The sequence below is a fragment of the Perna viridis genome, chromosome 8, assembly GCF_037379345.1.
Source record: "Perna viridis isolate PV_CMFRI_1.1 ecotype Kerala chromosome 8, ASM3737934v1, whole genome shotgun sequence".
Classification (NCBI taxonomy): Eukaryota; Metazoa; Mollusca; class Bivalvia; order Mytilida; family Mytilidae; genus Perna; species Perna viridis.
Genome location: NC_142452.1, coordinates 31,947,103 through 31,973,817, shown reverse-complemented (window position 1 = coordinate 31,973,817; position 26,715 = coordinate 31,947,103). Strand labels below are relative to the sequence as shown.

At 31.5% G+C, this 26,715-nt stretch overlaps 1 protein-coding gene across 2 annotated transcripts; it reads left to right on the top strand.

Annotated features, from left to right (window-relative positions):
- The first annotated feature begins 1,170 nt into the window (after positions 1-1,170).
- On the top strand, positions 1,171-19,661 carry LOC148610249 (uncharacterized). Of its 2 annotated transcripts, none has more exons than XM_088542536.1 (8): positions 1,171-1,308; positions 11,978-12,185; positions 12,539-12,677; positions 13,547-13,646; positions 14,587-14,696; positions 16,569-16,652; positions 18,867-19,043; positions 19,338-19,661. In XM_088542536.1, coding segments are annotated over exons 1-8 (1,008 nt in total). In that variant the 5' UTR covers positions 1,171-1,306; the 3' UTR covers positions 19,526-19,661. The 2 variants fall into 2 exon arrangements, with proteins under 2 accessions (XP_088398662.1, XP_088398663.1); XM_088542537.1 differs by lacking the exon at positions 1,171-1,308 and adding an exon at positions 11,062-11,219.
- Positions 19,662-26,715: the final 7,054 nt, after the last annotated feature.

The window sequence follows — 26,715 nt, the reverse complement described above, 5'->3', positions numbered from 1 at the left end:
TTATAATTTGCAAAATGTCTGATGTTATTTAATGTTTTTATAAGTTACGTTTTTTCTGTTTATTGACCACAGTGATTTGTGTAATTATACAGGTGATAAAACACTTTAAACATATTTCAAGTATTTGGCTACAGTTGTTTCATCCTAATATGGTGATAGTGTCTCTCTTGTATCATGGGTCGCAAATAAAAATACAAGCTGCCTAGACAAATCTCAGCTATATCAATAGATGATAAAACATAAAAAAAAACTTTTAACCTGAGAGTTGTAAACTTAGCTGCAAGAATAATTTAACTCTTTGGAGTTACAAATGACTTTAAGGAGGTAGATCTAGGGTAAGGGACACAACTCATACAAATCGTTGGAATGTTTGTATTCAGCATTTGACATCAGTCTTACGTAAGCATCAAAGTAACACAAATTGAGTTCATTCTGTTTCAAAGTAAAAGCTATGATTGTATATGATACATATTACTGATTTCAAGAGTTATTTCTCTTACCCTAGGTCTACCTCTTTAAACGTAACTTTTAATTCATGCGTCACGAACATATGTACAAAAACCAGTACAAAACTGAACGTTTTAAAAATGTATCGACAATACCTTAAAAAAAATATGTTATTCCTTCATCATTTTAACCTAATTAAGCTATTGTCATTTAACATGGCATTTCAGTAGTGAAAGAAGCAGGTACAATACTTCAAAAAAGGAGCAATACATTATAAATGATGACAACTAATTCCCTTTTAAATGACACTTTTGTAGTGAAAGAAGCACATATAACATTTACAAAAATGAAAAACAGATCCTTACGATTTTATATTTCCATTTCTGTTGAAACAAACAAAAATTCAATTTCAAAATCAGAGGAATGATGACTTTAGATTCACGAATCCTGCAATACAGCAAACACCTCTTTAAGCCCAGGGAAGCTATAAAGGGGTTCCCTGATTTCTTACACCCTTCACACTCAGGGATTGTGTGACGACATACAAAAAAAAACTCCCATTTTTTTCAAATTAAACACTTGTAAATTAAATATTAAATATCTTGTACGACAACACAATTTATTTATTCCAAGTACCAGCCATCGACCATTATTAAAGAACTGAAATCCAATATCAATTAAATGCACTTTTAAACTTCTATTTCACATATCATTGGTTTTGAATAAAGAATAGACAAAAAATCGGTAAATTGTCGTAAACACGTGTTTATAGTGATCACAAAAGAAGTACGTGTACATGTACATCATATTTATATTTATTAAAAAAAAACGGGTGGATTATAACAAACTGATTAGCTGAATGTAAGTAAATTTTGTATTTGTAATTTCTTGAAAGAAACTTCCAGAACTATGTAAAGAAATTGTATGTAGCTAATACTTTACCATGCACAGAACACATACGACTATGATAGGACATGTTATGCGATTCATATTATACAAGTAACAATACATTAGAGGCAGTGTAAATGGCTAGCTGCAATAATGCTGTCCATACAATAGACTGCAATACTACATAAATATTTAATGAAGATCAATGAATACCGTTTTCATTTTGATGTATAGGTTATCACCTATTTTACATCTGTTTGTTCTTGCTATGAAGGCACCCTCGTTTACATTTATTATCATATTACAAATCATAAATTTAGAAATTGCCTTCTTTTGATACTTGGCGATATTCTTATATTTCAATATTGCCCACTTGACTGTCACCAAAATCGTTTCAATTAATAAATGTTTTACATCCTAATTTTGGCAATCCAATATTATGACTTTTCTAAACTTTGTATAATGTCAATTCTCATATTTGTGCACAAAAAGGCAATCATCTCAAAAATATCTTTCAAAACTTCTTTCACCAATTTGCATGTAAAAAAGTATATGATTAAAGTTTTCTCTTTCGTTGCAGAAATGACGTGAACCATTTAAAAAAAAATGCAACTATTCCTCGATATGAATAGTATTATGGAGCAGTTTCAACTGCAGTTGCTTAGCTTTTCTATTCCCAAAATTGTCGTTTAATGAAACCCATATTTTATCCCATTGAATATTTTTCTTTATAAAGAAATTCTCCCATTTTATTCCTCTCACAATTGGGAGTCAGTGGGAGTTCACAGAAACTGTATTTGTTTTGTTTCAATATGATATCTTTTGTCGCGAAAACCTTGCCCTTTCGTACAAAATGATTGTTTTTAAGTTCGAATGGCACTCTCTTCTATGCTAAATTAATATTATCGAATTATTTTAGAATATTTATATGCTCGGCTTTAAAGGCCGCCTTCATTTTTCTGTGTTGAGTTATCAAATTTCTCTTATAGTTCAATTTATTGAAAACAGTTAGAGATGACTCAAAAGAATTAGAATGGATGTTCCATACATTCTTTACCCTTTTTATCCCACTTTTGGCAAAATTATCAAAATTTTCCCGCCAAATTTAAAATTTGAGTTACCCATATTATTCTCCTCTAGAAGTTTTTCTCTAGATGAATTATTGCATCTATGTATCTTGTAACTCTATTCAGGAACTAAAAGGTAAATAAAAGTTTTGTGCATGTGCATATCAAACGTAATCAATATTGATTTAGATTTTGCTTACGCACTGCACCAATCGTATGAGAGAGTAATCAAGGGAACCAAGGTTATAGCAGTAATCAAAAGAATGTAATCCAGGGACAAAGACCAGACATGGAAACATACATACACAACAAAGAACACAAAGTAACTAAAATCATACATACAAAGTAACAAAAGTAAATGAGCAGCTCGGACTCCACCAAAAAGTGGGAGCATGGACCAGGTGCACCGGTAGGGTAAGCGTCCTCTGCTTTTCTAGAAACACCCGCCGAGTTGCTCATAAAATATTTTATGAATTTTATACTTTATTTTATAAAATATTATAGAAATATTTTATGCATGTAAAAGTATACTGGTTGAAAATGTAAACGTTTTTGTTCGACTTAAGGAGGTAGACCTAGGGAATATTAGATTATTTAATATTTTTTTTATGAGCATGAGAATTTGATAAGGTTATGTTAAAAAATTTTAACATTTAGATTGAATTTTGTTTGATTAGTGACAAGCTATCTTTTTGATCGGTTCATTTGGCCCTTAACAATTTATCATTGTTATTTTGTATTATTACCAACTTATGGTGGTAATGTGACGTTATAAACGTCGATCGACGCCCAATCCGCGATTCTAATACATGCAAAGAAAATTTTTAAAAAATTCATATATTGATTTGAATCCATTTGAAAATAAATTACAAGAAGTGTTTAAATTTTTGAACAGGTTATATAAAATAACATAATTTTGAGCAGTTTACACTTTTTATAAATCGTTATCTTTTATTGAGATATTGCAATAAAATGGAAGATTCAAGCCACGTAAACCCGTAGATCTGCCACTGTCATAATACATTAAAGATGCAAGTTTTAAAAAAAAAAACATATGCCAGACTTTTCAGTTAAAATCTAAAGCGAAAGGCTTCTAATACTTAACGATCACATTATCAATCCAGGGTGTGTGTGCCTTTGCTTGCATACATTAATTGTATGGGGTAAACTTTCCATTCCATGGTACATTGTACAATGTATATTAAGGAATGGGGAATGGGGGCAGGATATGTGACTAGATACATTGAATAGGAAGGATTTGGAAATTCGTTTTAAGTAGTAATTTAGATGAAAAAAATATATCAAATTTTATAAGTAATAAAAGTTGCAATGTTGCAGAATTTAGGAAAATAAAAAAAAATAATTCAATAATGTAGCTATTTGATAAAGAAAAATGCAATGCCGATTTTTTGTAGTGATGGGGATTTTTATGGGTAATGAGAATGGCGGTTTATAGGAAATGGAGGATTGTATGTTAATTATATGGGAAGATAATACTATTTAAGAGCTATACGAGCGTTCTATGTTTTATATATTTTTTCAATCTTTAAATCATTTAATATTTAGTGATAACCGCTATAATCTTGGTTCCTTTGATTACTCTATAACGATAAAGTTGAAAATGATAGCACTTTCTGTATATCCGTTACATCCTTCATTTTGTGCATTATAAAGCTAAATCATCGTTGCTTCTAGGGATAACTCGACTGTCTGTGGATATAAACCACTAAAATCACAAAAACTTTCATAACACAGTGTTAACCAATCATATGCACGATATGAGTGACGATGGCATTCAGCTGACTGTTCCTATACTTGGTTTAATTTTCGTTTTCGTGCTAACATATGTATTCAGTACTGATTGACCCGGTTTGCACTAATATGTAATACATGACGTATTGTGAGGTGTTTCTTTACGTCCTTGGCTATCGTTTGGGGTCTCTCACTGACGGTGTAAAGCATCAAAGCGTTTACACAATCCCCAGGCATTGTCAATCCCGTGAATGTGTGGGTTATTGTTTATTCGTGAAATTAGTTGTCATGTGATCACGTTCATCATTAAATTCATTAAAATAAATGCATTATCACGTGATTTAATGTCGATCGGTGACCAAGTGATTCAATTTGTAATATGCACGCTATATACAATATTTTATAGCCTACAGCAGTAATTGCTGAATCTTTGACCCAGCAAAATAATTTTTGGGATAAAATCAACACTTTACAGTGCATGTAAGACAGATATGGTGCATTCCAGTCAATCGATGAGAAATTTCCACGGCCGAAAATAATAATGTTATGTTTCCAATCACTATTCCAAAATTTTGTATGGTCGGTAGGTAGGGATTTTAATTTCCATTTGATATTTTTGAAATGAAATAAGTCATAAAGATACAATGAAAACCAAATATCCAAAGACTAAACATGTAATAGACTTAGACCACAGCCTAATCCCTTTTAGGATTCGGCGCATGAGTATTTTTTTTTTATATTTGACGGAGATGGGAAAAAACAAAAACAAAAAAAAAAAAAACAAAAAAACTCAAGCGCCGAATTCCAAAAAAGGATTACCCACGACCAAGAGCACACCCATGGCATGTGTGTTTTCAATTTTCTTCTTTTTTCCGAAAGACAATGGGCAGATTTTTACGTTCTTTTTCGTTCTTCGAAATTTCAAGGAGGGGGTCTGAAGGAGGGTCAGTAGGGTGACCGGAAACATTTTTTAGGCCTTAACGGAAGGTCTATTTATTACTCCAGTAGTGCTAGAGATTGTCGGGCAAGCTTTTTTTCTGAATTGGCTTGGGGTATATACAAATAAAGATTCTAAAAAAAATTAATGCCAGTGTTGTTAAGTGCTGCATGTACATACACGTTATGTTGGTCTTGAAACCAAATGATACTGCCAGTGCCTCTTGATATATTTTATACAGCTGCAAAACAAGTATACAGTTTTTGTTCAAGGAATCATTTTTCAGGCTACAAATATATGTGATTTTTTAGAATTAGATCAAATTGTTTGATACAAGATTTATTTGAAATGTTGATTTTGAAATGTTAATTGTGAGTCAGCGCTGATTGATTTGACCTTAAAGTCCTTTATATACCGGTATTGTATTTTTGTTTCATAAGAATTTCGAATGTTTTTTCGTTGGGTACATGACTGTAATCGGGACATTTTTCCATAATGCAGTTTATTCTCCTTTCCTAGAGAATTGTTTAACTAGGACTAATGTAGAAACGACATGATAGATGTAAATTCTAAGCAAATCATACACTACGAATTTGGTCTATAGAAAAGGTAATTGACAGGCTTTTTAGGGGATTGAAAATAGAGCATGTCAAAATCCCAAATTTGCCGAAATGGTGCTGACAGCGACGTCATTTTCGGCGGCGTCCGTGTCTTTGTCGTCCATATTCACTTGATTTTCGTGCGATGCCTTTATGGTTATGGTTGATCAATTATAAAATTTTGATTTGATTTCACTAACTACTAATTAATGATTGCTCCTATCTAATTTTTTAGCTTATGGCCCTACCATTTTAAAATTAGGGCCATTCATGTAACTGACAGATACCACACTGTTTGTTTATGTTAATCTAAAAAAAACTGAGAGCCCAGAATTTTACCAAGCTAATCTACATAAAGTGAAATGCCCAATCCTTATTAACATGACATAGCAAGTTCAACACATCCATGCAAGTATACCACCAAGGAAGAATATGTACATGACATGTCTTATGGTTGTGGCAAGTCATTGTGGACTTTGTTCCCTATTGACATCAGTAGATATTTAGTAACACATGTTAAAATATATTTATGAATATATGCATAATTCAATTATTGATTTCAGTAAATGGAGGAGTTTTCTGGACGATGCAAACACATCCATCCTACCGGTGCAACTGGGCCATGCTCCCAGTTTTTAGTGGAGTCCGAGTTGCTCATTTACTTTTGTTACTTTGCATGTATTATTTTAGTTTCTTTATGTTCATTGTTTTATTTGTCTGTTTTCTATGTCTGGGCTTTGTCCCTGGATTACATTTCTTTGATTTCCGCTAGAATCTTGGTTCCATTGGTTACTCTTTCAAGACAAAACGTATGTATGTTCAAATTTGCTCTATGGGCAATACCAGTCTGTGCCCAAGCTTGTAAGTGAATAAAAAAAATGTTTTCTAACCTTTCTAAACGAAGTAGTAGTATACGCTTAATTCAAAATGCCCTTACTAGACCCTTTTGTGGTAAGTTGGTGAGCATGCTCAATATACACTTCCGCGAGGTAGAGCTTGGGTAGAACAAAATAATTTTCCTCGCGGAAGTGTATATTGAGCATGCTCTGCGCATGCTCATTGACTACCCAACGTTAGCGCAAAACGGTCTATTTTTATCACGCTTATCCCCTTAAGATTACTTAAGTTTAAGATACAATTTTTATGATAATCAAGTCAGATGAAAATGTTAAATGCAACACTTCGCTCAAAAATTCAGTGTATAATAAAAAAAAATACCAGTTTTTTATTAGACTCATGCAAATTCTGTAATATGTGATGCATTATTCTTAGCTGGAGTGCTATTTAAAACGATAGGAAGCATATGTTATCTTTTTTTTTCTTCAACTAAAGTCAACATAATATTCTACATATTTTATATATTACAATATCTAATATTGTATACATTCTATGCAATCCTGAAACAAAAGTTAATCAGAAAGAGACGGTCCTGAAATTTATATAAAACATAAGTTGGCATTTTTTTCCCAAAGATATATCATTTCATATTTGACAAAATAAAAAAAAAGAACATGAAGTTTATTTAGTCATTCTCCTACAATATAAGAAATATTGAAAAGAAGTTATTGAAGTGAAAAAAAATGGGCGAGAATTGACAGTCAATTTCCTCCTTTTTCATAAATAGTCACCAAATTGTGTCCATTGAATAAAAGGCTCATTTTGTAGAGCCATTGTATTAATGTGGATTTCTTGTATAACGATAGAGTGAAACACTTGTTTGTCTATCAATTTGTGATATAATTACAGTCATTACATTATAACCAAACAAAAGATCCCCATCGATACGCCCGTTCTCTGGAGGATCACGTATATTCCTTATAATACATTCTGAGTGTTAAAGCTCTTTAAACTTCTGATTAACCTTTCCCAGTATTAAATTTCATGGTTTATATATCTGTTTATTTAATCTAGCCCTGAAGTAACATAATATAACATAATAGTGTTTGGCCTTGAATATAATGTGCGAATAGAAACATGTACATGTATCAAAACAACTCTAATACAGGTAATTCCATTGTATCTATCCTGTATATGAGAATACACGTACAATGAATCCCCAGACTGACGATTACAAAATAGTTTTATCCTAATCTATACAAATCATTGCATATGTACCATAAAAAACATATACACTGTTGAAACCTAATATTTAATTTAAGGAGGGTAAGGGACATAACTCTCACAAATCATTGGAACGTTTTTATTCAGATTTAACATCAATCTTATGAAAGCACCAAAGTACCTTGGACTGACTTCATTCTGTTTAAAAAGAAAACTTAAAAGGCTTTGCTGAAATTTAATATAATACAAACATATCACTGATTCCCAGAGTTATATCCTGTAACATAGGCCTACCTCCTTTGAAAATCAGTGTTTGATATATTTCTCGTACAAAGAAGAAGGTTTTCATAGTATGTTTGCACTTCCTGGAGATTACTTAAAAACGCCAATATTCCAAACAGTGAATATGACAGACTTATGTTTTAATCCCATACCTCGAAATTTAATACTTGCAATTCAACAACTATTGAGTATTTAATAAGACTTCTTTATAAAAATCTGACAGGTGGTGAATCATGTATGTTAAAAACCAACAAACTTGAATTTCTAATTCAACATCGACAGGCCTTATATCGAGTCATAATTTATCATTAGGTTGTTGGACTTTTGATTCACTAATAATTGTGTGTATAAAATTGGCTTTTTGCAACAGCTATCATTCTTGAATTTTTTATACATGTCAGAGGTGACTGTTTGGTTTTCATATAATCCAAATCAATTACTTGGACGTTTATATAATTATGTATACTGCCATGTATAATGCAAAGCAATCCACAAACTGGTAATACGTTGCTTAACCAGTTTTTGTTAAGTTGCGTTCTTGATTAAAATGTGAAGTTTTCTCGACATTAGTTCTCGGACAGGGTGATAATGTAAGAGTGTAGTATAATCCTTTTTGAAAGCGAAGTAGATATACAGCATTTTGCCAAATGTAAAGAAAAAAATAACATGATTAGTCAAGTTTAATATCAACTTCAGACCATCACATCATCCTAATCATTACGATGTAATGGTCTAGTTACAAAAGGTACCAGTATCGTATTGCATATTCCTGAGCAGGTGTACGTCAAAACATGGATGCTATAAAAATATAGTGCATTTTCTTTTTCTCTCTCTACAAACTAATATTTTGTCAAAAGATATGAACAATGACTTATAAAATAGAGCAAACATCACACTGTAAGATGAAGAACTTTTTTAAAAGAATATCTAACATAATATCATAAAAATAGAAATTACTTTTTCACATGTCCTTAGAAATGCTACATAAGTGAAAGTTTTATTGAATCAATTTACATATTTTTTAAAAAATCCTAAAAATATGCACTTCACTATAGAAGTCTATGGGAAAATTAATACGATACTGAGACCTAGTAAGCCAGTTTTTCAAGTAAAGTTGGATATTCAGCAAGTGGTCTTTACCAGCTGAAAAAGTAGTACCCCAATGCAGGGAACACTTTTAAGATGAATTAGCCAACTTTTGAACCTGAGTTTTTATGGTAGCTCTGGTTTTTTGCATTTATGGTTAATCTTTACCAAATTTGGAAATGCATTTTGTTTTCATGAATTTGTATAATATCAGTTCAATAAAATTATTATCTTGACTGTTTATGAAGAGCATAATTATATTCATGTAACCTAAAGCAAGTAATACTCCTGCATAAAGGATAGTTTTCAAGTTACAACACATTTTAAGTATGTGGTTAGGACTTGAAAATAGTCATTTTCCATACATTGCCTCTTATATATGAAAAAATGAATATTTTTTTTATTTTTTGTTTTTCTTTCAAATAAATAGCTAAAATGAGTTGCCATATAACGGTGTGGTTTATTTAAACACAGAAATGTCACAAAAGTCAACAGCCAATTTTTTAGTGGACTTTTTTTAGTGGTTCAAATGGACAGATTCTAATGCGGCAAGAAAAATAAAAGTGTTTTTTCATATAAAAAACTGAATTTTTTCAAAAAGTATCTAAAGCAGACAGTTGTTATTATAATATTTATACCAATAAACTATTTTTCTTGCATCATAGCTATCTGTTTTAAAGAAAAAGTCCTTTTCCTGTCATATTGAGGTCATTTGTATCTGCCTGGGGTACCAAAATGGCTTAAAATCTGTATTTTCTGCAAATGAAAAGTTACATTTTTTTAAAACTATGATATTGGTATAATTTTTTTTTGATTTATTATAATTGAAATGACCATATCTATAGTTTAAAACAGTTGGTTGTACCAGTCATTATACTTTACTTTAAACAAGAGGCTCCCTTGAGTTAAAGACAAAAAAAGGAGGTTCGAATATTAATATTTCCATGTATGGAACTCACAAGTGGGGATTAAATAATGATTTGGAACTCATAGTACAGCTCATGTATCTACCATGTCAGAATAAACCACAAATTTGCTTAGTTTGACTAATGCAGCAGCTTTTTATCAAAAGTAATATTTTCTGGCTAACATTGAGATATTAGTCTCATGCCTGGAATAGTGTACCTATATAAAAATTTTAAAAGAAAACTCATGTTTATAGCAGGGCAATGATGTTCTGAATTTTCAGTATGAAAATGAATACTCTAGCAGAAAAACAACAACTTTTATGATTATATTGAAGTGTTTATTAGTAATAGGTACCAGTATCGTATTGCATATCCCTGAGCAGGTGTACGTCAAAACATGGATGCTATAAAAATATAGTGCATTTTCTTTTTGCCTCTCTACAAACTAATATTTTGTCAAAAGATACGAACAATGACTTATAAAATAGAGCAAACATCACACTGTAAGATGAAGAACTTTTTTAAAAGAAAATCTAACATAATATCATAAAAATGTTCCACTGAAAAGGTTGGTTTGGTGAGTGCAAAACGAAAGTGAAAGTAGGGAAAATGGCTATTTATAGTTCGAGACTACTTTTCTGTCCGATCTTTGTGGACTCATCCTATTTTCTTTGCGGGAAATTATTTTTTCACATGTCCTTAGAAATGCTACATAAGTGAAAGTTTTATTGAATCAATTTACATATTTTTTAAAAAATCCTAAAAATATGCACTTCACTATAGAAGTCTATGGGAAAATTAATACGATACTGAGACCAAAAGGTGTGATATTGACTTTAGACCAACTAAAAATATCATTATGTTGTTGATGGTGACTTTATCACTGTACATATCAGTTTAAAATATCATTTGTATCTTTTATCGGTAATTTGGTATGTATAAAAGAAAATGATGCTTGTTTTCTGAAATAAATCAAAAGAAATTACCCGAAATCATTCCTTAAATAGGGACTATTTTATCGGATGACAACGGTCGTAATGAATTGTGATACCGTCTAGTGAAAATTTAGCAAGTACGTCAGTTGATAAAGCGATGTAACAGGGAAAGGCTGGTATCTCACAACATTAATTTGTTAACATCTGCTGTGCTTTATCAGTAGGATTGTAATAAGGATTTTATAGATTATATCATGGTGAGTTACCATTTAACCAATTCTCCTAAAAATCAGGTCACTGTCATATTCAAAGAGGTCAAAAGACAAAGGAGATAAACATTGTCAATTATCTGGTTACCATCCATGTTCCATGTTTTATTTTTAATAGTACTTAATGGTTACTAGTTTATAAGACAGGATAAACATCAACTACATGTACGTAACTCGTAAGATCATTAATACGGTATACTTTAGAAAAGTATTCCGTATTGATTTATTATACCATTTCAGGATAAATATTTAAGGAATTTTTTATTGTTGCACGTGTACCGTATTTCTTGCATATTTGTTTACACAGTTTTTTTTGTTTGTTTTGTTTTTGTTTTTGGTTTTGTTTTTGCAACGTCACATAACATAATTTCATTACCCTCCAAAAAAGGGGATCCCTACGCCGGTAATTGGCGCATGCTTATTGCAAACTGTCCCGATAATTTCTTGTATCAAGTCAGTTTGCCGATCCAAGCATTTTTATCAAGTACACATCAAAGAAATTACTGATAATAATCCATATGACGTTATGATGTAGTTACAAAATGTTTGATATTGACTTCAGATCACCCGTCAATATATTTCTTTTTTATGTACTATCCGTATAATCATAACTATTCTTTAAAATGTCATTCAAGTTCTTGAACGCGTTCTCTTTTTTTTTTTAATCGAAACGTTAGTGTTCAGATAATTTACAATTAATATATGTCGTTAGTTCGTCTAATGGTATAACTACATTATTGCAACAGGCATTTGACAGAGGGTAAAATTTTGATGAAAAGAATGGAAAGCGTCAAAGAAGCTTTAATCAGAGGGCTAACATCAGATCCTAAGTGTATTCCAGCGTGGTATAGATACGACAAGGAAGGGTCACGTTTAAATGACCTTTGTCTGGACGAATGCCAATATTACTACTTTCACAGAAGCGAAGTCGAGTTGCTTAAAGACATTTTTGAGGTATGTAAATCATAAACTCGATAATGATTCAAAACTTCGACAAACTCTAGTCTGTAATGTCGTTCAAATTCAATTTTGTGGTACATTTGTATTACAAAAACGAAAATTTCAAATAAACTGATAAATAGAAGCTTCTTCTTCACAACGATATACATTTTGAATATATACAAAAAATCGTAAAAATAAAATAACATTTCGTCTTGTAGTGCATGTACATTGAAACAAAAACAAATAACGATCAGTTTATCAGAACAATTTTCGATTGCTATGATATACATATATTCAATAGAACAGTATGACCTACATTTGTGCTTAAATACTCAACAACAAAAAAATGAATGATTTTATTAAAGGAGAATCGGATGTACTCTGACGATTTCGATGTATTGATAGATTTGGGCAGTGGAAATGCAAACAAGACTAGATTCTTTCTAAATCATTTAATGAAATGTACAAAAGAAAAGTTCTACATTCCAGTGGATATTTCATCGGGTTTGTTATAGCATATGCTGCGAAGAAAAGCAAAACATAAATGTGTCTGAATATGATTAATTTAAGGAGGTAGACTTAGGATAAGGGGCACAGTTCTCACAATTCATTGCAATGTTGGTATTTAGCATTTGATATCAATCTCATTTAAGCATCAAGGTAGCTTAGATTGATTTGATTTTGTTTCAAATGAAAGCTTGATAGGCTTTTCTTAAATGAATACGATACAAACATATCACTGATTTCAATAGTTATGTCCCTTGCCTTACGGCTGCCTTCTTAAACTTAATGATATGCAAATCAATGATGAATGTGTAATAATGTATGAGGATATGTGGGAAAGCAGCAAAGTAGAAAGAAAATTGAGAGATATCACAATCAAAATATGTAGCCAAAACTTGAAAACAGGAATCAGAGACGACTTACATACATGTTCATAAAATAAATGATATAACAGAAGGTCATATAGACACGGTAGAGAAAAAAACAAGATAACACAAACAACAAAGGCACTTACAATAAGATAAAAACAAAAACAAAACAAACAATACCAAAATCAAGACAAAAAAAAAAGCAAAAACAAAAACAAACAAAAACAAAAGCATTCGTCACTTGCAAGAGCGATCAAAATGGTTCTCGACCATGAAGACTTTATGATTGGATATATCTTATGATTGTGGAAATTCTACACATGAATTAATCACCTTGTGATAATGACAGTAAAATAGTGATTGGATAATCAACGTATAAACATAACACTGATATTCGAATTATTAGAAAAAAAATCATCCCACATTAACAAAATTCTGATATTGTTGCTGTATGATGTGGTTGAATGCATGTACTACAAATTTGATTTTACCTTTGTATAGAATATCTTCATCAGAATGCTGACCAAATAAAGCGAGAATTTAAACACCTTAATGTTGACCCGATTGCTAAAGACTACCTAGAAGCTATGAATGAAATACGGTACGCTTCTTATACAATAAATAAGTCAATCGCCCATTGAAGGCAAACGTTAAGGTAATCTTAAAAAAAAGATGGACGACTGAACGTCGAATTCCGCCATGGTGATAGATCGTAAGTTCAACTCAATTATGACAATACAATTCTATCATGATGGCAGATTGCCAGCCATCTGCCATTACGACAGATGATGGTATATGGCAAGGTCATCATAAGCACAATGAGGTAGAAAGTTAGTCCACATCCACCAAGACCAAGATAATAGAGGAGAAGTTTTATTCCACCATGCCAGATGGTTAGTCAACCTCGACAAGCTGACAAGCAGGTGAATCGTCAGTCCATTTCCACCTTGAAATTCTCAAAGTTCTGCTCTTATGTCATAATAATTGTTTGATAATAAAGCCAATGCACTTAAAGACAAAATAACAAGTAAGCGCCAATTTTCGACAGACAAAAGTATTTGACGATTTAAGTGTAAGTGTTTGTAAGAATCAGGCAAAATAGGAAAAATCAGAAACTTGCACGTCGAAACCCCAACGATCTTATAATGATATATCACTCAGGAGAGCTTTCTCTATTTGAAAATACCATTATTTGATCTGTGCTTCATTGGTTTTGCTCAATTTTGTTTTAATCTTAAAAAAAAATTAACGTTTTTGGCTGAGTTATCTGTCCTTGAAGTGTTCATTTTCAGTGAAGTTCGATGAAATTGAATGGTCCAGCATGTTATGGCTAATCTACAGGGACTGACACTAAAACAACACCATTGTGTACCTTGAATTATGAGTACGATGTTTTTTCTTTACATTTCCCCTCCCTCCCAAACGAAAATTATCTAAAAATCTTTATTCATTTCAGACAAATTTACTAGTTTAAGTTTATATGTAAACAAAATTGATATAATCATTCCAATAATGAAACAATGTTTTTGTTGTAATCCTAGACAAACATACAAAGGGTTGAAAAAACTGCTTTGGTTTGGTGGTGGAATTATGAATGTGTCATTGAACAAGAGACAACACTATTTAACCGGTTTGAGTAATGCAATGGAAGGTAAGTTACAATCGAAACAGCTAAATTCAAATCCAGAGGCACAAGTTCACTTATAGCTTTCACCAAGTTATAAGTACCAACTCATATATAACTAAGACTCTGCATATTGTAGATATCATTCATGGTGTAACCAACCGAACTAATAGAACGTTTTATTTGTGGTCTTCAGATGCTATATCTTTATAGTTAATTTGAGATAAATACTGTAATCTGATTGGTTAAAATAATTTTGTTATATATATCAGTGGAAAGGAAAAATATTGACACGTCCCTATTCAGTTAAATTCAGAGCTACTTTTCTCATGTTTAAAGACAAAAATATGTTTTAAAATTAATTTATAAGAATTAGTTATGATGTCTTTTGAAAAAATAACATAAATTTTTCCATGTGCATATTTTGTTTTTTGCTTGCACTTCGCGCAATGAATAATATGCACATGGAAAATTTATGTTATTTTTTAATAAACAAACTTTGTATTATTGCCTATTCTTAAATGTTACAATAGTATTTTCTATATTTAAATCTGTACCTTTGAACAAAACCGTTCATTCATCTCACTCCAAAGTCAACCAAATGAAAACAAATCAAGAAGAAGAACTCTTTCAAAGTGCTTATTTCACGCACAATTTTTTTAACACAACCCCCAAATGAAAAACACCTTCTGCTTGATTTAACTTTTATAGAGACTGCACCTAACACAAGCACCTTCATGTTATCAAATATTTCGCCAACTTTAAATTGTGTCAATATTCTTATTTTGGGTAACACCAGACTAATGTGAACTAATTTTTATATCTAATTTTTTATGAATTTTATCTCAAAAACACAACTTCTAAATGAAAAACTCTGACTGTTTGTGTGGTATGAAATTGATTCCGAATAGAAAAACGTTTTTTTTTTTGATGAATTTTAAGATGCATGAATTCCCTCCTGAGAGTTGACAAATATAATAAAAAACAATTTCAAGCTTAATTTTTTTTTCAAATTCATACATGTCGATAAGACATACTATTTTGAAAGAAATCAATTCGACGTAGTAAAGTAAAAGTTCTTAAAAAAGAGAGCAGGTTACAAGTTATAATTCACGTAAAAACGGACACTCCCCAAAAGCAGAGGTGATTAAAGGTGCATAAACCCACTGATCTATCAATGCTGTTTTAACTTTCATGCATCCTAATTTTCATTGACAGACTCCATGCATTCAGTTCTGTATTATAGAAATCTACCAAATCAAAAGTTGTCGAAAAATTCCACTTTCTCTGTGGCGAGGCATAGTGAATAATTCTTCTCTCTATCAAGGCATAGGGAATAAGGCTTTTGTCTGGCAAGGCACAGTGAATAATGCTTCCCTCCTGCAAGGCATGGGGAGTAATGCTTCTCTCTGGTGAGGCATAGTGAATAATTCATCTTTCCAGCAAGGCATAGGGAATAAGTCTTTTACCTGGCAAGGCACAGTGAATAATGCTTCCCTCTGGCAAGGAATGGGGAGTAATGCTTCTCTCTGCCGAGGCATGGGAAATAAGACTTCTCTCAAAAATTAGTAACACTATACTCATAATGCACTCTGACCAAAGTTTAATTCATGCAATACAGTGCATGTAGAAAATGGCTGTGCTGTAACACGTAGTACTTTATTAGCTTGGGTAACTACCAAAAGAAAAATACGACTGGTAAATATGTCTTCTGAAACTGTGTCTGAACGAAATTTTTGAAGGCTCTTGACATGCACAAATCACTTTCTAACTTCGTTTTTAACTAGTGCTGCGTTTAGCACCGCGTCTACAATTACGCTTTTACCTGGAAACAAGTATCCATATTGTTTAAAATACTTTTTTAAAATTTATTAATTTATTGTTATTTCTTCATTCTAGACCACGACAAACTTGTAGTTACCTTAGATGTAACAGATCCAAATGACAAGAAGATAATAGAAGATGCATATCTTGATCCCGACGGTGAAAAAAAAAACAAAAAAAAAAAAAACATTTGCTATTATAAGTGCATCAGATACTTACTATAAAAGGTTTTAAGGAGGTAGATCTACAGTATGGGATACAACTCTTATAAATCACTGGAACGTTTGTATTCAGCATTTTACATCAATTTGATGTAAGCATCAAGGTAGCTTGGACTGTTTTCATTCTGTTTCAAATGTACAGCTTGATAGGCTTTGGCGAAATTGAATATGATACAAGCATATCACTAATTTCAAGAGATATGTCCCTTACCCTAGGTCTACTTCCGTAGAAGTCCTTGTATACCAATGTGTACTTTGCTGAATGAGGGCTAGAAAATGACATTTTTGTTATGCCAATTTCTTCTTTTGTCAATACCTTTGGCCGGTTACAACACTTCTTATTACATTTTTTTTAAGAATTGAAATGTCACGCACTTATCATAGGATAATTAATTGAAAAGAGTGAGTAACTAAAATATAATCACGAGTGCCGAAGAACGCCTAGATTTAACGAGTGTGCAGAACTTGTTCCGCGCACGAGTTAAATCCTCAAGCGTTCTTGGCATGAGTGATCATATTTTGGTTATTCATGATAACCAATTCATTATCCTGTTTACTTTATAGATTTTCTTCGTAGTTTGTCGATATTTTCAATATGAATTTTAATTTCTGTGATAGGCTGATTGATATCAAAGTATTCACGTTTTGGCGGGAGAAAGCGCCAGAGTAAAATTACCGTATTTATTTCACAGTGTAAATTATGAAAATTTATCACACTGGGAATATTCGATAAAAAGATGTTTATCCAGTACATGACAAGATATTTGAACATACTCGTCAAGACATTAGGTCTGATTGTGATGTCTTAAGATCTTATATATTTTGAACAACAACGTCAAACAACAACAGTATATAGTTTCAATACTTCATTTGGTTGGGCGACAAAGGCAGTGCAATAATTGATTGTACATGAGATTGATACAATAAGCAATGATTGGATTACCGATAATATTACAGTTCATATTTTATAGTTTTCATTTAAAAAGTGCTTTTCTGGCACACCCATATTTATATAATAGTGAAATTACTGGTCAATAACGTGATATTTAGACTGCCCACAGGACAACGATATTGACTAAGACCGTAATAATGACAAGCCGTAGGCGAGGTCAATATAGCTGTCGGAGTCAATACGACTGTCCTATGGGCATTCTCAATATCACAATATTAACCATGCTTGATCACGAATGCGTTTTGATATGGGATGTAACTCTAAATTTGTAACCGGGCATTATCACATTTTGATATTGACCGGTAAAACTTTATACCGCAGGTTAATTAATACCACGTGTAAAGGTTTTATCCAATTGTAATTACTGATTTTGTACTGATATGAAATAATAAAACAATAATGTCAGCTTGATGCATGCAATATCATACTTTAACAAAAAAAAACCTTTAAAAGAGATATCAAAGTCATCCATGGGTCTCAGTCGATTTTCTTCTAAGTATTCCATAAACCATGATATCGCATGCTCCGAGCTGTCATAATTGTATAGATTAAATAATAATTACTTTCGATTTTGATATTGTTAGTATCAGAGTTTGAAATATCTAATGTTCTTATTTACTACAATTAAGTGATGCATATTCTAAATGAATTGTGATCAATTTGCTCACGGTTATGAGTTTTGCACAGAGAAATAATGACCTGAACTGAACCTATTCAAAACGCAGATTTAAATCAACGTATTTAGTCAACTACTTAATGTTTATCTGAGTATAACACTATGGGACATTTGTGTAACCAGTAAAAATGGTTAGGATAAGTTGTTGCTTTTCGTCGAGTAGGACAGAAAACGGAGACTGATTTGTATTGCATTTAGTGAATCAATGGATTATTTAGTGAATCATATGTTAAGAGATATATTTTTATAAAATTTGAAAGCAACTAGACAATATGTCAGCTTGTCGGTTGGCTTTACTCGAAAAGTAGAAAGTGTATACACTTTCGATATACTTTATTTCACTCCCATGTTTTGTTGTATCTGGTACTTACTGATTTATCGGTTGTGTGTATTTTTTGACAAAGCTGTTTATCTATTATTGTATCTAATGTCTCTGACCTTGTGCTTAGAAATTAATTTCAAATAGATTCGGTAACGTTCAAAATTATATGGGTTTATACAGTTATCATTGTTTCTTTTGGCAGGCTACTGTGAAGCATTCTATATGAACAGTTTATTTCGATTAAACAATGAGTTCGAGGGGAATTTGGATCAATCACTATTCGATATACGTGTGGAATTTGTTAAGAAAGAATCCGAACATGAAAACAGTTATGTAAATGTGTGGATTGAATCGAAGATTTCCAGGAATTTTAGAGTTGGTGAGTCGTCTTGTTTTGTTTATTTTTTATTATATATCTTTTTTCTGTTTCTTTATTGTTTTTCAAAATGCATGCAGTTGCTTTGATTTATAACTTAGAAGTTTTTCAAATGATTATTAATTTCGTTGTTTTTTCTTAAAACAATTGATACATATTCTTTTCTGAAATACGTGTATATATGTAATAGTAAATATAATATATAATTCATATTAAATACCAAACGCATTGTATAGTTTTATCCATTATTAATGGCTCCATAGATAACCATAAATCAGTGTTTTTAATTTCTTACAGAGAAACTTGATTTGACTCTTGCTCTTGAAAAGAATGAAAAAATATATCTACACGAAGACGGAGGTATGAGTTCAAAGTTCACTGTGGATCAAATTAAATATATACATAAGCAAGCTTCGCTTATTGTCGAGAATCTGTGGCGTAACAAACACGCTGCCGTTGTTGTCTTGAAACCTAACAAGGTTTAAGGCTAATACATGTACATGCTAATGATTAACTATTAGAGTGACATATAATGTACCATGTACTGTCGTTTTAAAATCATATAGATAAGCAATAGAATTGTATTATTTTCTTCTTTTTTAAACTTTTTTTCTACTTAAATCTTTTGTCTCTTTCGTTTATTCATGAAAAAAAAGACATGAAGACAGCATATATCGTGTAACTGAATAAATTTTAATTATCCGCTACATCAACTACGCAAAATCTAAAAAGAACAATGAAAAATGTAGCATATTCAATACGTCTTTATGGTGAGAGAGAAAATGATCATACCCACACTCTTTACAAACGAAAGAACCATCAGACAACAATGAATGTTATACAGAAAAGTTAAATGTTCAACAATCATAACTATACAGTGATACCTGCCTAGATCGAATTAAATATATATATATATACTGTGTGAACCAGACTCTTTTCAAAGTCCCTTCATATCAATTTGAATGTGCTTTAACCTTCGTGTTGTCTTATCTGTACAAATGTTTAAGTACCAGTACAAAGCTTTTTTATGCTTCATATTCATATAATGATAATCATTTCTGCATTCAGATCTGCACTTTTCAGAAAATCATACATTTACCGCCCACTAAAATTAACCAAGTCAAACCAAATTAAAAACGATAACTCTTGCAAAATGTCAATTGTATTTACTTTATATATTTTATCTCAAAATCGCAACATCCAAATGAAAAACTAAGACTGTTATATGATCAGATACTGCTTTTGTACAAAAAATAAAACTGAATTAGATAGGTCCTTGATATGCATGAATCACATTTTGTCTGAATTTTAGAAAGACTGCTACTTAAATCCAAGTGTGTCTCGGTTTTGGCGTAGATTTCACAAAAAGTCGTAAGTGTGAAATTGATCGTAAATCATGACGTCACAATGCTATTTTAGTTTATGACGTCAATACTTACGATCAACTTTACACTTTAAATCGAGACCTGGCTAGTTTCAATATACTTCGTTTTATAATGAAATATTTGAAAGAGAAATAGGTATAATTGTAACTATGATGATTATAATTTTGGATTTTGCGCCAGAACGAATAGTTACGGACTATATTAAAATAAAACAGGAAATTGCAAAAAATCGAACCTGAATCTGCTTGTGCTATATGCAGGTATATACTAATCGACCTAGAGGGTACGTCTTGGTAAATGGAAAGCAAATGTGAATATGGTAAATGACGGCAATGAACGCAAAAGACTTTGCTGTACGTCTATATACATGTACATCCTAGAAAAACATATTTATGGAGGTAGACTTCCGGTAAGGGACACCACTCATAGAAATCATTGGAACGTTTGTATTCATCATTTTACATCAATCTAGTGTAAGCATTAAAGTGACTTGGAGTGATTTCATTCTGTCTCATAGGAAAGCATGAAAGGCTTTGGTGAATTTGAATATGTTACAAACATATCACTGATTTCAAGAGTTATGTCCCTTACTCTAGGTCTACCTCCTTAATGCTAAATTTGTCTATTTATGGTTTTGGTGGTATATAATTATTTAACTATTTCTATAGCAGAGTAAAATACAAATAAGTAATAAAATAATGTTGTATATTTTCTCGTTAGGTTAAATTATATTGCTTTTTCTACTTCGTGAATTAATTGGAATGTACCAATTTATTAACTTATATTGTATAAAAGTATTACTTTATTCATGTGTTTACCAAATAAGGATAGAAATTTTTTCGGGTTTTTTTTTCTGCGAAGAGTTCCACTTACAATTTGTTTTACAGTAAGCGATAAACTTATAATCCCTTTATCAAATGACAATGCAGTCACCTGAGGAAAAATACTAAGGTTCTGCTCTTGTCGTTTGCATCCTTTATGTCTGGTCGTCATACGTAAGCCATGCGCTGTTGTATCTTTACAGTATACCTGATGGTTGTTTCATGCCTGAAAAATGTTGGTAGTATCCTGTCCTTTTATATTTATTCACAGCAAAGTGGTTGGTACAGGGTTCATAACACTGTTTAAATTTTAGTTTACTATCTTGTGCCCCGTCGTCAGTCTAAATATTATAGTTTGACAGTGTGTGGTAACTGTTTTATTGTTAGAGTTAACAGTAAACAGATTTATTGATGGTCTTCATCTCTACTAAGTATACTGGAATTTCTTCAATCTTTTCGTCCAGCATTAAATATCATGCCTAAATGTCAATTTGATTATCAGCAAAAACTCCTCATCGAGAATGGAACCATTATTGTACTGATTTTGTTGTTGAATAATGCTTGTTCCAGTAATGGTGAAGTACCACTACCGGTCCCTGCAACTATAATTGCTGTCTGTCATCGTTTAGTGACCGATTTCCAATAAGTTAACCATCCATTAAACCGACCCGTGAATTCGATGATCGCTTCCGTTTTACACCGTTGATCCACTCACATATTTTTTGGAATGGATTATTTCTTCAATTCTATTTTTCCATTGTAATGATATAGATTTTGACATCAATTCACATGTTAATATTTTAGATTTAAAGAACATTAGGAATTTTACTATATTAGCTCCGTTCGAATGAAATTTCAATTTTTTTATGAAACGATCATCAGTTATTTTACAAACAAAAGGCGATCAGGTCATTCTTTCTGTAACGAGTAAAGAAGCGGTTGTCGAGTCAGTCATATAGTTGCACGGGTCGGTTCATGGACTGTAGCATGTAATTTGTCGAAACCTTTAATACAGATAATGCATTGGTAATGAAAACAATTGTGCTACTGACATTATTTATGTTAGTTTATGAATAGTGGCTAATTTTTTACATCATTGTAATTGGAACAATGTAAGTCTTTAGGCATTGTTTTTGGCTGTCGCTATCCGTTTCGATTTACATACCTGGGCCTTCATTTGTTTTTTTGTTTTTTTTTTTTGTTTTTGTTTGTTTTTATTTGTTTATTTTGTTTATTATATACTTTTTTGGATTGTTTGTTTATTTTTTTTTTGTATGTTGTTTTGTAAGTTTGCTGTTTTTTTTTACAGAAATAGCTATTGGTTTGACTTGCATTTGCAAAGTCTATTGGTATAAGGCCTTTGTCTCGAATACAAAACTTTCGAAACAGCTTGATGATTCGTGACATCGGCGATCTTATCTTAGGAAACAGATCCTCCAAGCATGATTTCAAGATTTATTTTTCTTTTGCGTCCCATTTGGTTCCTCCGGGCTTCGCTTCAATTTTTCTTTTTAGTATTTGCTTTATCCAATGTTATATGCTGTTTATATATCATTCTTATATTCGTGGGAACCGATTTTGTGGTTTAAAGAAAAAAAACGCCAGTTCGTAGTTTCTTTAATGTGTTTATTTGACCAAATTATCACACAATTTAAGGGAAATTTCCATTTCATTATTCTAATTATGTTCATGTCTCTTTTTGGACGAGTAATCAAGGGAACCAAGGTAATAGCGGTAATCAAAAGAATGTAATCCAGTGACAAAGACCACATGGAAAACCGACATACACAACAAAGAACATATAGTAACTAAAATCAAACATACAAAGTAACAAAAGCAAATGAGCAACTCGGACTCCACTAAAAACTGGAAATAATTATCAAAATTTCGAAGTATTATGTTTTGTTTTAAGGCTACATATTTAGCTATTCTTGCAAAATGAATTTTTTTAATGATTATGACTAGTAGCTAGTGCAATCATAAGAGCTAAAGGGCGGTGTATGTCAACGTTTAAGACATATGCATAGAGTCCAGATTTTATCTTAGGTATTTTGATTGATAAGAATATAGTGAGATACATGTATCTTAACGATTTTCTAGTTTTTAATTAAATTCCTTATGAAAAACTTTTTTTATATGAAGGTACATTTTACAAGAATTAGGGATTGCACTTGTCACAATCTTGGTTTCTAGGGGTTGATACATGTAGAAGTAAACTCTAATTTCTAGGGTTCTATGCTTTATTGCCAAAAAAAGTTAATGCCCTGTAAAATAAAATTATATTTAATACACAGACCAAGATAAATAATAGCATTTTGCTAATCAAGATAATATTAAAAAATAACCATATACTCCATATTCAAATGAAGCAAATTATAACAAATGGTAAACTATCTAATCAAACATATTAAATAGAAAAAAAAAACAGCGTCAGAGCATAAGGATAAAGTGCATACAGTAAGCGTAAAAATAGCAAAGCAAGTACATAAGCAAAGAAAAAACTCAAAAATACACTTAGCTTACCTCGCATATCGTGCAAGAGGCACTTTTGTAAATGGTCACGGGAATAGTAAAAGTCCCCAGTACTACTGTATTTTACCTGAAGTATCAAAAATGGCTTACTGTATTTATAGTTTAAAACAATTACTTTATGAAAACAATATGTGATCGATTTAAAGACTTACACTTTCACTTTCGAGCGGTCCACTCGAATTGTTAAATGAATCCAGGGTATTATAGTGTAAGGGAGGGAAACCAATTACAAAAGGTGTGGAAAATTTTTTTTTGGTATTTAGTTATACCATTTCTGAAACGGACCTTTTTTCACTTGACTTTGACTTAAGTACATTATCATTACTATCTGACGGGTAGTATAGACAAAATTCGCCGTTATAACAGCCCGTGACTCGTTATAAATATAGAATTCATGCTTCTTTACCTCAATTAAGCTTATAACTAATATATATGACAAATGTTTCTAAAAGATAGCAGTGTCAATATTTTTATTTTTCATACCTGGTTGTTCAAATATTTGATTTTTTTTTCATTTACTTTGCAAAGTGGTTTTGTTCTTTCAGTTGTTACAGCCTGGTATAGAATTAAAAATTGGATATTTATATGCGTACTAAACTAAATGAATGGAATATATTAGGATGCAAACGCCCCTGCATCACAACACATTTCATTCATTTATTTTGTACATATAAACATCAAATTAATTCAAATTCAGTTTTTTTTTTTTAAATTAAATTAATTTGATCATGTAACTTTTACACTTATTTTGCAACTTGTTTAACCCAATAAGACATTTTTTGTGTGAGCATATTTTGTTTTTGTTCCGGTTTTTGTAGTATAAATGGCTCCTTGCCTTTGTTGTTCGTTCGTGTCTTTATTTCTTCTTTAAGAGATATAATAACAATACCATAAACAATTAAATACAAACTATAGATGCAATGTAACCAGGAAGTGGAAGAGTAATCAAGGGAACCAAGGTTATAGCGGTAATCAAAAGAATGTAATCCAGGGACAAAGACCAGACATGGAAAATAGACATACACAACAAAGAACATAAAGTAACTAAAATCATACATACAAAGTAACAAAAGTAAATGAACAACTCGGACTCCACTAAAAACTGGGAGCATGGACCAGGTGCACCGGTAGGGTAAGCGTCCTCTGCTTTTCTAGAGACACCCGCCGAGTTGCTCATAAAAAGTCAAGTCCGGGGTAGATATGAACATGAACATAAAATCGGAGTTCACATGTTAAATATATACATAGTCGTTACATTCTGAGACGTTTGTATAATATTGATTTGTTGTGACATGCATCATAAATTTGATCCTCTATCCTACATAATAACATCTACATGAACTGTCCCGTACTACCATACATCGTGTACTAATATAAGTTAAGATAACAGAACTTATAGAAGGGTCTGAAAAATTCCCAACGATGTTAGAACTGTCAAAAACAAAGCAAAGTTTGGTCGTTTCCTCCGCGGGACACGAACTCGTACCGCTGTGACATCTATGGCAACACCGCCTGCACAAAGTCCAGCGCCCTAAACCACTCGGCCAGCTATGCTATATATAAATATAGCTTTCACTGATCGGGTCATTCCTCCTCGTAGGATTAATCTAGGGCTGTAACTTTGTACATGATGTATACAAACACACACACACACATGCGTATACCTAGTATATATAAGTTTAATTAGGTGTTTTCTGCATTAGCTTTGCCCCGGAACTCAGGAGTAAATTAAGCTTTCAAGGCATTGTATAACATGAACGTGTTATTATCTCATGAAATTGAATGTATCGACTTTGATTGATGTCAATGGTTTTCCTAAAACTACCTGATTTTAAAAATAAAACTTGAAGTCGGCCTTTTTATTTTCCTTTTAAAATAAACTCTTGTAGTTTTTAAAAAGAAGTTTTTTTTTTTAGGTTTGCTTTAAAATAAGTCTCATGATTACATAAAGATTCATCTCACAGGGTCTGTCATGTTTAATATAGTCATTGACCGGGCTCAAATTAATTCATAAAAAATATTTTTAACTTCTATATTTATTCAGATCTAAAACTTTATCACAAACATGTTCACAGGATGGCGAATTTACTCCAAACTTTATCTTCCTCCGCGTATGACCTGAAACACAGAAAATAAGTTTAATCTATAGTGATTCAGAAATAACATTAAAATGTAAGGAAACAATATAACGATCTATTAAGTAAGAAGCAACAATTTGCATCATGTACACTAGTCTAAATGAATTAATTAATTATACAATAATTCAATCTGAATTTCATTTGTTAATCCATTTGGATTTATTCACAATACCTTTAAATACTTACAAATTCTATGTGAACACATCAAATGCTATTATTCAATATTTTTATATGCAAAATTGTCAGTAGTACTACATGATTTGACACTTATACCATTTTACTGAAAATCAAAAAAAAATATATTATCCATATAAATGTAAATAATATAATTATAACATCATGATATTTAAATTAATTGTTCAAAGTAATTCATTGACTACCACTAAAACTCTGTCTGAGCTGAAGGCATTAATTGCCACATAAACAAAGGGGAACAATTTGTAAACAAACACAAAATATATTGATCTTTACGGAAGGTTTTAAAACGACCAAATCTAGTAGTAACACATTTCTATACAGATAAGAAGCCATAGATATTGTCACGAAAGTGAAATTATACGAATATATTCAATGTTGTTCTGAAATTTCTTTTCCGACAAAATTTGTCGTTGGAACTCTCCGTTACTCCCCATTAGAACCAAAATTTCAACTGTTGATTCCGGTAACATACTTCATTGTATAGCTACAAAAAATATATAGTCAAAAATCTGTAGGCAAATATAAATTTCATTCTCAAAACCAGCCTGGTATATGTACGGAGTTAAGAGAAATCACACTTTTACCTCGCAATTCTACACCT